The following is a 13145-nucleotide window of genomic DNA, read 5'->3' on the forward strand; positions in this document are numbered from 1 at the left end:
TGAGTCAAATGAAAATTCTACAAAGGCGAGCTACGAGATCGCGACGCTGATCGCCAAGTACTGCAAACCTTTCACAGAAGGTGAATTCATTCAAGACTGTTCAAAGGATGCCAGGTTGCTCACAGAATTTCAGTTTACCAAATCTGGCCCGCCTCCTGAAAAATTTAGACACCCCTGTCTTAGTCTGACTGAATATTGGGTTAAACTCATTTAGGTTCACTCGCGTATGCAAACGCATTCGAGTAATCCAATTACTTGTGCACCTATGTAGTGTACCTCTTCCAGGTTAGTCTTATGCCACAAAGCTCAATGGGATTTGTAGTACTGAGATGATTTATGTGCAAAAATTCTGCTTTAACCGCTATAAAAGCTTCGTGTGGTGGTTGATTTTTCTAGGACCGTAATGGGGAACCTTTTTAACCCTAGAAGCAATAAAAGCAAAAATATATATTTTTTTTAAATTTGAGCGCCACACTGTAAATTTTAAAACAAACCAGCTTACCCCGCTCACCAGACAAACACTAATTTTTCAGCACAATTTATTTTACTCTGTCATTAATTGATAAATTGATCAAATAACAATAATGCCATATTAATATAGAAGTGCTGAGGCTCATTTTGACCATAAATTTGTCCTAAGTAATTATAATTAAAAAAAAGGATTTTTGTAAAAATGTCACAAAATGATGCAAACAGTAAGGATATTGTGTGCTGTGTGCAGTGATCCGCCCACCTTGACCATTCACCCAATCAAATTGCTCAGAGTGATTTGCTTTTATTATTATTTTTAACTATTATTTTTGCACAGCACTGTTTCCAGTGTTTTTCAGGGGTATGTTTTACAGTTAGCTTTTTTTTTTTTTTAAAATGTATATTTTACGCTTGTATAGTTTATTTGTTGCACTGAAAAATCTATATCTTTAATAGACATTTTGTTGTGTCATACAGGGATTCCAGTTTAATAGTGCTTAGTATAAATAAGTTTAAATTAGTTCACGGAAGAGTGAAAAAAATGTTAGTATTATTTAGTGGGAAATTTTAAATTTTCTTTAAAAACGTATTAATTTTTTCTCCAGAAATCGACATTATTAATATTATTCTGAACAAATAAAGTCTTTTATCCTCCTTCCCTCCCTTTTTTCCTTCTTTTACCTATTTTTCCTGCTTTCATTCTTATTTTGTTCTCATTTTCATTTTTTTAAAATTTTCATTCTTTTGTTTCATTTTTCGTAGCTTTTTAATTATTTTTTTCTTCCTCTTCTCATTTTTTCCCAATAGTTTTCTTATTTTTTCCTTTTTCTTAAATACTTGGTTTCCTCACCTAGCTTTTTACATCCGTTTTTCTTGCTGTATTATTTTTCCTTTTGTTTTCTTTTTCTTTTTGCAGCCTTTTTACTACCTTTTTCTAATTTTGCTTTTCCTCTTTTTCTTCTTCCCCTGTTTTTTTTACCTTTTCCTTTTTTCTTTTATACTTTGGTTAAACTTTCCTAGCTTTTCACTTTTTTTTCTTTATTATTTTCGTCTTCTTTTTTATCTTTTTTCTTTGCTTTTGTATTTCTTTTTTAAAGACTGCCCTCATCACTACATCTAGTTTTCTATAGGTGGGCAGATCGTGTCCATAAGTGGGCACTGCCCCAAGGTAACGCCCCCGGCACTTGACTCTGTTCGTTCCTGGCGCTTTTTGACGTCACCTGCTCGGAAGCGTTGCTCTTAGCAACCGATGTAAACGTTTCCGATTCAGCAGACTGGTTTGTTGTCCAGGAATCCTTACGTGTTTGTTTACCGTTCATTTGATTTCTAAACATTGTTTTTGTCGCATTTGAAGTATTTTACGTAACGTCAGGTGAAAGTAACGTCATTCTTTAAATCCCATTTCGATTTTACATCGTCATTTGTGGCTTTGTTCGGCTAATCACACTTTTAATGCGCATTCTCTCCCTTTATTTCTTTCCAATATGACGTCACGTTGATTCAAAATACGCGTCATCGTCATGTCGAGTAAAAAAAAGAATCATCTTGAATATAATTTGTAGTTTTTCAACCCAAAACAATAATTCGAGTTGGCCATGTGCAGCGAATACTACGACAAGCTTGAAATCAACAGGAATGCGACGGACGCGGAAATTAAAAGGGCGTAAGTTTGAGCTGAGTAAATCAAAGTTAAGTAAATCCAAATCAAGTAAAACCATCTTAGTTTAGTCTTTGCTTCTCAGGTATCGACGTCTTTCACTCAAATTCCATCCGAGCAGCAATAAAGAACCTGAAAGTGCTGAGAAATTCTACCAACTGGGCGAAGCCTACGATGTTTTAAGTGACCGTAAGCATTTTTTCTCTCCTTTAAAATAACATAGCTATTGTGAGTTTGCTAACTATATAGCACGGGTCTCCAACCTTTTTTCATACGTCAAACGACGATTTGTTACTAATTAGCGCAAAAAGCAGCCATTCTAATATACATTTCTAAAATAGCAACTTATCCAAACAGCTAAAAAGGTAGCTTAATTGTTAGCTAGATAGATAAACATGTATATACCTTAAAGGGAGCTAAGCTAGATAGCTAGCAAAAAGAGTAAAACGCCATCTAAATACCTAGCTAGAGAGCTAAAAATAAAGCTAAATATATAGCCTTAAAAGGAGGCCAAAATATAGCTTTATGACTAGCCAAAAATGTCGAATGTTAGCGAGATATTATGCAAAAAAAGTTTTAAAAATTAAACTAGCTAGATAACTCCCTAAAAATCTAAAAGGTTGCTTGACAGTTAGCTAGAAAGCTTAAAAAATAACCAAAAGGTAGCTGGATAGCTAGCTAAAAGAGTAATAAGCCTTTTAATTAGCTGCATAGAATGCTAAAAACAAAGCTAGATAACTGGTTAAAAAGAGGTCAAAATATAGCTTGATAACTGCCCAAAAAGTCAAATGTTAGCTAGATGGCATGTAAAAAGAAGAAAAATCTAGTTAGATAGCTTGTCAAATAGCTAAAAAAGGTAGTTTGATAGTTAGCTTGATAGTTAAAAACTTAAAGGGAGCTAAATAGTAAAAATCCATCTAAAAGGTGTGATAGAAAGCTAAAATACAAAGCTAGATAAATAGCTAAATGTGAGGACAAAATTTAACTTGATAACCAGCAAAATAAGTCAAATGTTATCTAGATTGCGTGCAAAAAAAGCTAGATAGTTTGCGAAATAGCTAAAAAGGTAGCTTGATGGTTAGCTCGATAGGTAAACAGGAAAAAAACTAAAATGGAGCTGGATAGCTAGCAAGAATAGTAAAAAGCTCCACAGAAAGCTATAAACAAAGCTAGATATCTAGCTAAGGAGGCCAAAATTTAGCTTGATAACTAGCCAAAAAGGTCAAATGTTAGCTAGATATTATGCAAAAAAAAAAAAAAAAAAAAACCCTGGCTAGATAACTGCCTAAAAATCTAAAGGGTAGCTTGACGGTTAGCTAAGAAGCTTAAAAAAAAACTAAAAGAGAGCTAGACATTTAGCGAAAAGAGTAATAAGCCATATAATAGCTGTATAGAACGCTAAAAAAACTAGATAACTAGCTAAAAAAGAGGCCAAAATGTAGCTTGATAACTAGCAAAAAGCTCAAATGTTAGTTAGATAGCATGTAAATAGAAAAAAAATCTAGTTAGATAGCTTTTCAAGGAGCTAAAAAAGATAGCTTGATAGTTAGCTCGATAGGTAAACAGGAAAAAACTCAAATGGAGCCAGATAGCTAGCCAGAAGAGTAAAAAGCTGGACAGAAAGCTATAAACAAAGCTAGATATCTAGCTAAAAAGGAGGCCAAAATTTAGCTTGATAGCTAGCCAAAAAGGTCAAATTTTAGCTCGATATTATGCAAAAAAAGTTAAAAAAATAAAATAAAATTAAAAATGAAACCTAGCTGGATAACTCCTTAAAAATCCAAAAAGGTCGCTTGACAGTTAGCTAGGAAGCATAAAAAAAAACAACTAAAAGGGAGCTAGATAGCTAGCTAAAAGAGTAAAAAGCCATTAAAATAGCTGCATAGAATGCTCAAAACAAAGCTAGATAACTAGCTAAAAAAGAGCCCAAAATGTAGCTTAATAACTACCAAAAAAGTCAAATGTGCGCTTGATAGACACTTATTTTTTACTCAAGTAATTATTTGCATGACTACTTTTTGCCTCTACCTGAGTAAAATTAGTCTAAAATAACTTTTTCTCGACTTTAGTAACACACTTCTGCGCTGTAATTCACTGCAAACTTCAGCGCCCTCTGCCGGACTGAACTGGGACTACAACTCCCAGCGTCACAACGGAATTGTTTGCACTCTTATTTGCATTGATATTGTTGTGGATTACCTGTAAGTCAGCAGTTTTGGAGCTGACGGTGGCCTGTTGTGTACAGACATCTGGCAGGATGTTATGAGATAATTGTTGATACAAGAAATCACAAGTTGCTGACTCAGCGAGTCGATTCTGAGAAAAAATACTTTCGGTTCCGAGAAAAACATTACGTGATCTTGTTGAACACAAGCTAAAAGCCAGCGTCTCTCGGACGAATTTCGAACGTAGCTTGAATGTTGCTGAATGAATGTTGCATTAAAGGACGTTCCCTCTCTGCCATATTTCGTCTCTGCGTATATTTTGGGGCGACGCCCAACGACGTCCTCTCCAATGTGTACGCAGCCTGGTTACGTCACACAAAAAGGGCTCCATATGTTTTTTCCTGTATTGACAGCTCGGAAAAAGGCGACGTATGACAAATTTGGAGTGGAAGGCCTGAAAGGCGGAATCCCGTACGAGTTCGGCAGCGGCGGAGCCTGGTCAACCAAATACGTTTATCACGGCAATCCGGACAAAACTTTCCGGCAGTTTTTCGGAAGCGACAACCCGTTTGCAGGTACGGTTTGAGTCGAGCAACGACGGTGCACGAAAATCCCTTGAAATTTTCATCTCGTCAGACTTCTACACCAGCGATATCCCTCTCCTGCTGGGTGGACTGCTCCCGGAAGAGGTTAAGACTCAAGACCCCCCCATTGAGAGGGATCTCCATTTATCCCTGGATGACCTTTTCCACGGATGCACCAAAAAAATCAAGATCTCTCGAAGGGTCAGTTTTCGTATGCGTATTGTTGTCTGCTAGTACGGTAATTTCTCGTTTTTTTGTGGGAGTTGTGTTCCAAACAAGTCCTGCGATAATCCAAACCCGCAAAGGAGAAACCTTTATCTATCATTTAGGTATTAAATACTCTAGTATACATTGAAAACAGGCAGCAAGGCAGCACAGTGGTTAGCGCGTGTGCGGCACAGTTCTGAGGTCATGAGATCGAACCTCCTGAGTGGAGTTTGCATGTTCTCCCCGTGCCTGCGTGGGTTTCCTCTGGGGACTACGGTTTCCTCCCACATACCAAAAACATGCATGTCAGGTAAATTGGCCAGTCCAAATTGTCCCGAGGTGTGAATGAGAAAGCGAATTATTTGTCTCTGTGTGCCCTGCGACTGGCTGGCAACCAGTTCAGGGTGTCCCCTGCCCACTGCCCGAGGATGGCTGGGATGGGCTCCAGCACCCCCTGTGACCCTACTGAGGATAAGTAGTGCAGATAATGGATGGATGGATATACATTGAAAACAAAGAGCAAACCCGATTTACAGTATGTGTTTAACGGTGAGGGTGCGTAGTTTGAGGTGTCTTTTAAAAGGTAAATATGTTCTCTTTAAAGTATGTGTTAGCAATGCCTGAGTTCAAACAGCCTTTATGTTTTATCTTTTATTGCGCCTATCTGCTTTTACATTACTCTTTCAGGCCTGTTTGGGGCGTAACAAACCACCAAAAATATGACAAAAGCACCGGTAGTGTTTTTTCGAGGCCTTCAAAGAAATGCACTAAATGATTTGTTACTCTGCTGCAATCTCCTGGTTTAAAGTCGTGTTTGCAGCACTACGTTTTTAACTGCTGCACCAGACCTTTAACTTATAAAAGTACTCTGATTATAACCTTTTTTTTTCTCAAAATAACTGTCAAATTACAATTTTGGAAACAATCTTGCTGGTTTATGCGCAATTGTATTGGGTACGGACATGATCCACTTTACTTCAGATGATACTTTGTCGCCACTATGTGGACATTATGGAAAACTGCACTTTTTGATCGGCGACCCAAAATATCCAGTCACAATGGACCTTATTTGTGAATATATATATATATATATCCATCCATTATCTGCACCGCTTATCCTCAGTAGGGTCGCGGGGGTGCTGGAGCCCATCCCAGCTATCTTCGGGCAGTGGGCAGGGGACACCCTAAACTGGTTGCCAGCCACAAAGCCGGACAACTCATGCATGTTTTTGGAATGTGGGAGGAAACCGGAGTGTCCAGAGGAAACCCACACAAGCACAGGAAGAACATGCAAACTCCACACAGGAGGTTCAATCGCATGACCTCAGAACTGTGCCGCACACGTGCTAACCACTGCCCCACCGTGCTGTCCTATACATATATAATTTTAAATTGCGTTTTCATCTACCCCTGGGAGGTTTTGAAAATACACACTGTCCCTTTAAGGCAATATAAGAAATGAAAAAAAGCACCTTGGTGTATTTGCACAAGGTTAAAGAAGTTTTAGTAACTTTCTGTATTATATATGAAATTTAACAGTGAAGTTCCATAATTCAGATAAACATTTGCATAAATAATAACAAAAAACAGAAAATGATCATTGAATCAACCATTTAAATGTGTCAAGAACCGGAACAGGAGGAGAACCCAAATGCGTGACGTTTCTTACACAAGCTTTTATTTTACGGGAAATGGGGCAGTTGACCCAAACGCCAGTGATTCGGCGATCGTTGTGCGGAAGACGTAAGGCAGCAGTCTGGCGTGGAATGAGAGGAAGCCAGAGGCCGACGAGATCGATACCAATTGCTCGAGCAGATATCGGACAGATGGCGCGATACAGGACGGGACAGACAGCATTGATATCAAAACTGGATATCGAAATTAAACAGGACAAACTAGACAGGAATGAAACTGGAGATAGATATTAAACAGGAAAAAATAGACGGGAACAATACCGGACAGGAAACACAGGCAGGGAACCGGACAGAGTCAAAACCCACGTTTTGCGGGGCAGAGGTTCGTTGACGGAATGACAAAGGAAGAGTGAGAGCACTGAGCTTAAATAGAAGGGAAGCTAACCTGTAAAAGAGCCGCAGCTGGCGCCACACGGGCGGGGCCAATTGGGCACCATGGCAACTGTGACACTTACATCCCTGAATCATAATTTAATTGTGAGCCCCGGAAAAGACCCCCAGCCCTCCGTCTAAGGCAGTCCTTTTACGCTTTTCATTTCCTAGTACGGCCCCTATAAGAAATAAGTGGTTTCCCCATGTGGCCCCCGATATTAAATGAGTTTGACACCCCTGCTTCAGGTTATGAATGATGACGGCTACACATCGGGTATCAAGGACAAAATTCTGTCCATCGACGTCAAACCAGGATGGAAGGAAGGCACCAAAGTCATTTTCTCCAAAGAAGGCGATCAGGTAAGAGATGAAGAATTCAAACCGGTTCTTTTACATCTCCATCTCGTTCTTCTTGGATCTTGTGCTCAGGGGCCCAACAAGATCCCCGCCGATATCGTGTTCATCGTGCGGCAGAAGGCCCACCCTCAATTCAAAAGGCAGAACAATGACTTGATCTATAAGGCGCAAATCTCCCTGGCCATGGTGAGTCGAGTTTCCAGTCCCAGAATTCTTTTGGGCTTCCCCTCAAAGACACAAGCCCGTCTTTCTCCCCCTGCAGGCTTTAACGGGTTGTTCGGTCAACGTGGAGACGCTGGATGGCAGGTTACTCAATATTCCCATCAATGACATTGTGCAGTAAGTGTGTCTTTGATGTTGACTTTGTTCGCCTCTTTGATATTTACCTGTTTATGTTACTTCAAGGTTCATATCCTCGCTTGACAAACAGGTTTTATTTACCTGGGCGATGTACTGAATTGCAACGTGAATACGATTTGACTAGGAATGGAAATGTCTGTTTTTGATTTCCCCTGTCATCCTCCTTGTATCATTTTCATTTTATGGCTTCTTTGATACTTTACGACTTGCATTTTCCGGATCCAGGTTTTGTTTTTTGTTTGGGTATTTTGATAGTCAGTTTGTGCCCTGATTTTGTAAATAGATACCATCCCCTGTTTTAAGTACCCCCGTTTCCAGTTCCAGCCTCCCCCACATGGGTCCATCGACCCTCAACTTTAATCGTACAAGATGGAAAGAAGAATTCGCAATTTTTTTAGCATTCAAGTTGAAATTTGCTTCAACGACTATGGACTAGGTGTCACGACCAGAACGAAATCAGGACCCAAATGCGTAGCGTTAACCACAAGTTAATTGATAGGAGGAATGGCAGCGCCCGCGATTTGATGCTCCCTGGACGCGGGAAGCAAGACGCTCTTCCAATCGGATTGTGATCCGAATACGGAAGTGGACCTTCCGTAGCGGGAGATGGCGGTGTCGAGGACGGAAACAACAGGTCGATAGCCGGGACAGGAGAGCAAAAACGGGTCGTAAGCCGGGACAGGAGAGCAAACGTGGTCGCGGTCAAAAACAGGTCGTAGCCGGAGACAAACGGGGAGATCAGGAAAGGACAGGTGGAAAAAAGGGTGGAAAGAAGGGACAGCCGGGGGTCAGGGTCACAAATTCTTGCCTTGTAACAACAGAGGTTTGCAGACACACTGACAAACGGAGAGTGACAGGACCGGGCTTAAAAAGGGACAGGGAACCAATCAGAACCCGCAACGGCTGGCGCCAAATGAGGTGGCACAGGGGATCCCAATCAGTAATCACGACACTAGGACTAAGCTAGCTTTCATCATAGAAGAAGAAGCGAGACTACAACCGAGCAGAAGTTGACACTTGTTTGGTTATACAGCGGTACAAATTTAATTCCTTCTGGGAGTACTATTGTTACCTGAAACATTTGTAAGTAGAAACGCCTTTTGCATGTAAATGCGCTCATCTGTTCTAGGCCCTGCAAAAGTATATTTTATAATTCATCATCAAAGAGCAGCAGAACAAGAAACAAATACATATTAAAATTGGATTCCCGCAAAATAAACATAAAATAAGAGGCACATAATTTAAATAATTAAAGAATATTAGGAAATATCCATTTACCTTTTAACTGGCCTCTTTGTTTACTAGTCTTGAAAAACTGATCCAACAACGTCTGCTTTTGCCGGCATTTGACTATCCGTCGGAAATGCGTCATCATAATGAGCGATCGCCCGACTTGTCGACACTTTTTCTGGGTGATTCCTTTCCGAAAATCCTAGGACTTTGTGAAATTTTACGTTTGTCATCTGGGCTGATGGAATGATGACTGCGTCCTTCTCCTTGTCATCTGTGTGTGTTTTTATACCTTTCTGTCATCGTTCGCTTTTTTGCGATGGCCAAAAAAAATCTCTCTTACTCTTCTTTTCTCCTTGTCCACTTTTCTACTTGTCTTTCATGGGGTCCATCGTGAATGATACCTCTTCGTAGCAGTACTATAGACAGTTTACACAGCGGGAAGGGGACACGAAGAGCATGCCGTGATTCTCGCATACGCACCGGTTGCCTGTACTGTACTGTATTTTTGACTTTGTATCCTGGAACGCCTTTGTAACTAGAGGCGATATTTTCCTGTTCAAAGACAAAGCAGAGGATAATTTTTGATTCCCGCAAAAAATAAGACGTGATTCTTCTTCATGTGTTGGTTGATATCTCCCTTTTATCCTGGTCACAGCTTCACATACCAAAAAGTAGTGACTGGTGAGGGGATGCCGCTTTCCCACAATCCTTCCCAGAGAGGAAACCTCATCCTCATTTTCGGCATCCAGTTTCCTGAAAGGCTCTCTCCGGACCGGAAGGATCTCATCAAACAAGCTCTGCTTTTTAAAAACTGATGACAATTGGTAAATGGTAAATGGTCTGCATTTCTATAGCACTTTTCAAGTCAATGAAGACCACCCAAAGCGCTTTACAATGTACTTCACACTTACCCGTTCACACACACACTCACACACCAATAGGGAGTCAGCCATCTGGTCTCCTTTTTTGATTCTAGGACAGGGTTTCAGAGTCAATTGAGTTGGGGGCCACTGAAGCTAGCATCCGGGTAAGGTTGGGCCAACCGGGGTTTTCCATTAAAAAAAAAAATGTTCTTAAAGGGACAGTGTTTTATAATTGTCCACTAGATGTCGCTGTGATGTGTAGTGGAAGCAAAAATGAGTCCAAGCAAGACTACAAACTACAGAGACTGAAAGTGAGCAAAAAACACCCCTTTTTCTTTCAATTTACCGAGCTTTTCTCAAGGGAGGACAAAAAGAAGGGAAATAATTGTGTAAAAAAGCATTAAAGGTAGGGAAGAAGAAATAGGAAAAAGAAGCAAAAAAAAAGGAAAACGGGAACAAAAAGGTAAGTAGGGGAAAAGAAAGCAAAAAGAACAAAAAAGGGAAGAAAATAAACGAATTAAAGAGAAAAAGGACATAAACAAAAACAAAAACTGCAGTTTTCTCTTTTGTTATTTTATCTACTTTATTTTTTGACATTTTTCTTTTCCTTTTTTGCAGTTTTACTTCTGTCATTATTTTTCTTTTTTTGTCTTTTTTTATTGTTTTCATTTTGTCAAGACCAGAACAGGAACGGGACCCAATTGCATCACGTTTCTCACAAGTTTTATTAAAAGAAAGAGGAAGGGCTGCGCCCACGATCCAGTGTTTGTTAGGCGCGGGAGGCTGGTCGCTCTGAACGCGGAAGTAGATCTTCCGTGGCAAACGATGGCGGTGTTGGGAACGGAAAAACAGGTCAGTAGCCGGGACAGGAGAGCAAAAAAACGTGGTCGGGGTTGGAAGCGGGCCGTAAGCCAGGAAAGGAGAGAAGATGTAATCGGGGACAAAGGAGGTCGGAAGCCGGGACAGGAGAGTAGACGTGGTCGGGGACAAAAAGAGGTTGAAAACCGGGACGGGAGAGTATACGTGGTCAGGATCAAAAACGGGTCAAAGCCGGGGGACAGACAGGTGGGAGTCAGGGTCAGAAAAAGGCTTGCCTAGTGTTTACTGAGGTTCGCAGACGGACTGACAAAACGGGGACAGACGGGAGTGGGTACAAGTACTGATCGGGAGCCAATCAGAGTCCGAGGCAGTTGGCGCCAGAGGAGCGGGCACAGGTGATTGGTAATCATGACACATTTTTCTTTTTCTTTAGTTTTACTTTTATCTTTTTCCTTGTTGTCCTTTTTTTTCTTTACCATTTTAAATGTATTTTTCCTTTTCTTTTTTCTTCCCTTCTTTTCAAAAGTCATAGTGCGTTTTAGTCACTTTGAGTCTCCGTATTTTGCCTTCTTCCGTTATGCTTTTAGCACTTGTTTTCGGTGTCACGACAGAATACAGCGACATCTAGTGGGGAAAATGATACACTGTCCCTTTGACTTTCGTATTAAGGCGGGGGCCACCAGTTAAGCTGAAAACAACACATTTTGCACTCTGTAGATAACAAGATGCATATATTTACAAGTTTTTCCTGTTCTTTCGTCCGTCTATTTCATTCTGTTTAGTAAACACACTCAGGTGTGCCCCTGACTCGAAATGTTCCATGATCTCACTGGCAATTTCTCACAGACCATTTACACCTCTATGTATAGAATACATCTTACATAATCGTGGCAGATTCTTAGGAACAGAGCGAGGTGTTTACAGTGTCCAACGCAAGCTAGCCACTTTTATTAGCTTGATCTTTGATACCACTGTACTTTTTTTTTAATACCAAAACCGATACTCAACTCTGGAGTAATCATCAGTACCAGATACCTCCATTCCATTATCTGCACCGCTTATCCCCAGTAGGGCCGCGGGGGTGCTGGAGCACATCCCAGCTATCTTTGGGCAGTGGGCAGGGGACACCCTGAACTGGTTGCCAGACAGTCGCAGGGCACACAAGGGACAGACAATTACCAGATACTTCCCTAAAGACCAAATATTCTTAAAGCAATACCTTGACCCAAATTGGGTTAATTCAGACCCAACTGTTTTTTTTTTTTGGGGTCGAAAGCACAACAGCAGTTTGCAAAAAATGTTACTTTATTTGTCACACTTTAGTAAGAAACTTAAATAAAATGGATAGTCCAGTTACAAAGTGCATGTTCCAAACCGTCGGTTGGTTGGATTCCTTAACCGCATTGGTCGTAGGGGTGCCTTTTTCTGTGGTGTGTCATGGGCAAGTACAGCCTGGTGGCGCCCATCCGAAAACAAATCATGCTCGTATCATACAGCACTTAAGTGGTCTCATTTAGAAAAATAGCACAACTTGCTATTTCACAATTCGTTGTTAGCATAAACATCTCAAATTGAACTAGGTCAGGGGTCTGGAACATACGGCTCGCGAGCCAGGTGCGGAGATAAAATTCACTTTTTTACAGCGTTTAGGCTTTGAGCGCAATACTGTGTTTCTACCACAAACTACAGGAGCGCTGTTGCGCTTTTCTACCTTTAATGCTGGTGAGAAGAAATGTCTACAGTGTTCTTAACCAATGACATGCGAGTGTGAAGTCTGCTAGCTACCATTTCCTGGATATTTTTTAAAGTTTATATTTTAGAAAAAAATGATCGAAGGTTTGTAGATTTCAAAGATGTCGAAGATTTACATTTATAAAACAACGGAAGGCGAATATCAAACACTCGATTCCCCAGGTTACAACTGAGACCTTGTCACATAGTTGGAGGTAAATTCTTCAGTGTACTTCTCATTTGCAGAATTTTGGCATTTTTATGTAAGAACTCTGTTCGCACCTTGTTTGGGAACCATTATTCACACAGGGAAGTAAAATGAGCTGAAGAATTGGCTTACATTGAGTGCCATCGTTCATTTTTGTCTTAAGAGGTGGGGTTTGTCGTTCGAGGTGTCCTTTGGAAGTTGAAAATTCAATAATGTCTCTTATGTATGTGTTTACAATGCCCAAATGAGTTAAAAAGCCTATATAAAAAACATTTTCACTGCGCCTGTCTGCTTTTATCTTACTTACAGTGGCACCTCTATTTACGTATTTAATTTATTCTGTGAGTAGCTTTGTAACCTGAACTTCATAAGTAGAGACGCATTTTGAATGTAAATGCACTTATTTGTTCCAAGCCCTGCGAAA

General features: G+C 40.3%; 1 protein-coding gene across 1 annotated transcript; it reads left to right on the plus strand.

The window, feature by feature from the left end:
• The first annotated feature begins 1702 nt into the window (after positions 1-1702).
• On the plus strand, positions 1703-13004 carry dnajb13 (DnaJ heat shock protein family (Hsp40) member B13). The gene is made up of 8 exons (XM_088320531.1): positions 1703-2134; positions 2214-2317; positions 4707-4868; positions 4930-5078; positions 7397-7510; positions 7580-7693; positions 7770-7846; positions 9756-13004. The coding sequence occupies exons 1-8, from the start codon at positions 2067-2069 to the stop codon at positions 9913-9915; spliced, it is 948 nt and encodes a 315-aa protein (XP_088176657.1). The 5' UTR covers positions 1703-2066; the 3' UTR covers positions 9916-13004.
• Positions 13005-13145: the final 141 nt, after the last annotated feature.

The sequence above is a fragment of the Urocampus carinirostris genome, chromosome 17 (assembly GCF_059441175.1).
Source record: "Urocampus carinirostris isolate Australia breed hairy pipefish chromosome 17, RoL_Ucar_1.0, whole genome shotgun sequence".
In the NCBI taxonomy this organism is placed as follows: domain Eukaryota; kingdom Metazoa; phylum Chordata; class Actinopteri; order Syngnathiformes; family Syngnathidae; genus Urocampus; species Urocampus carinirostris.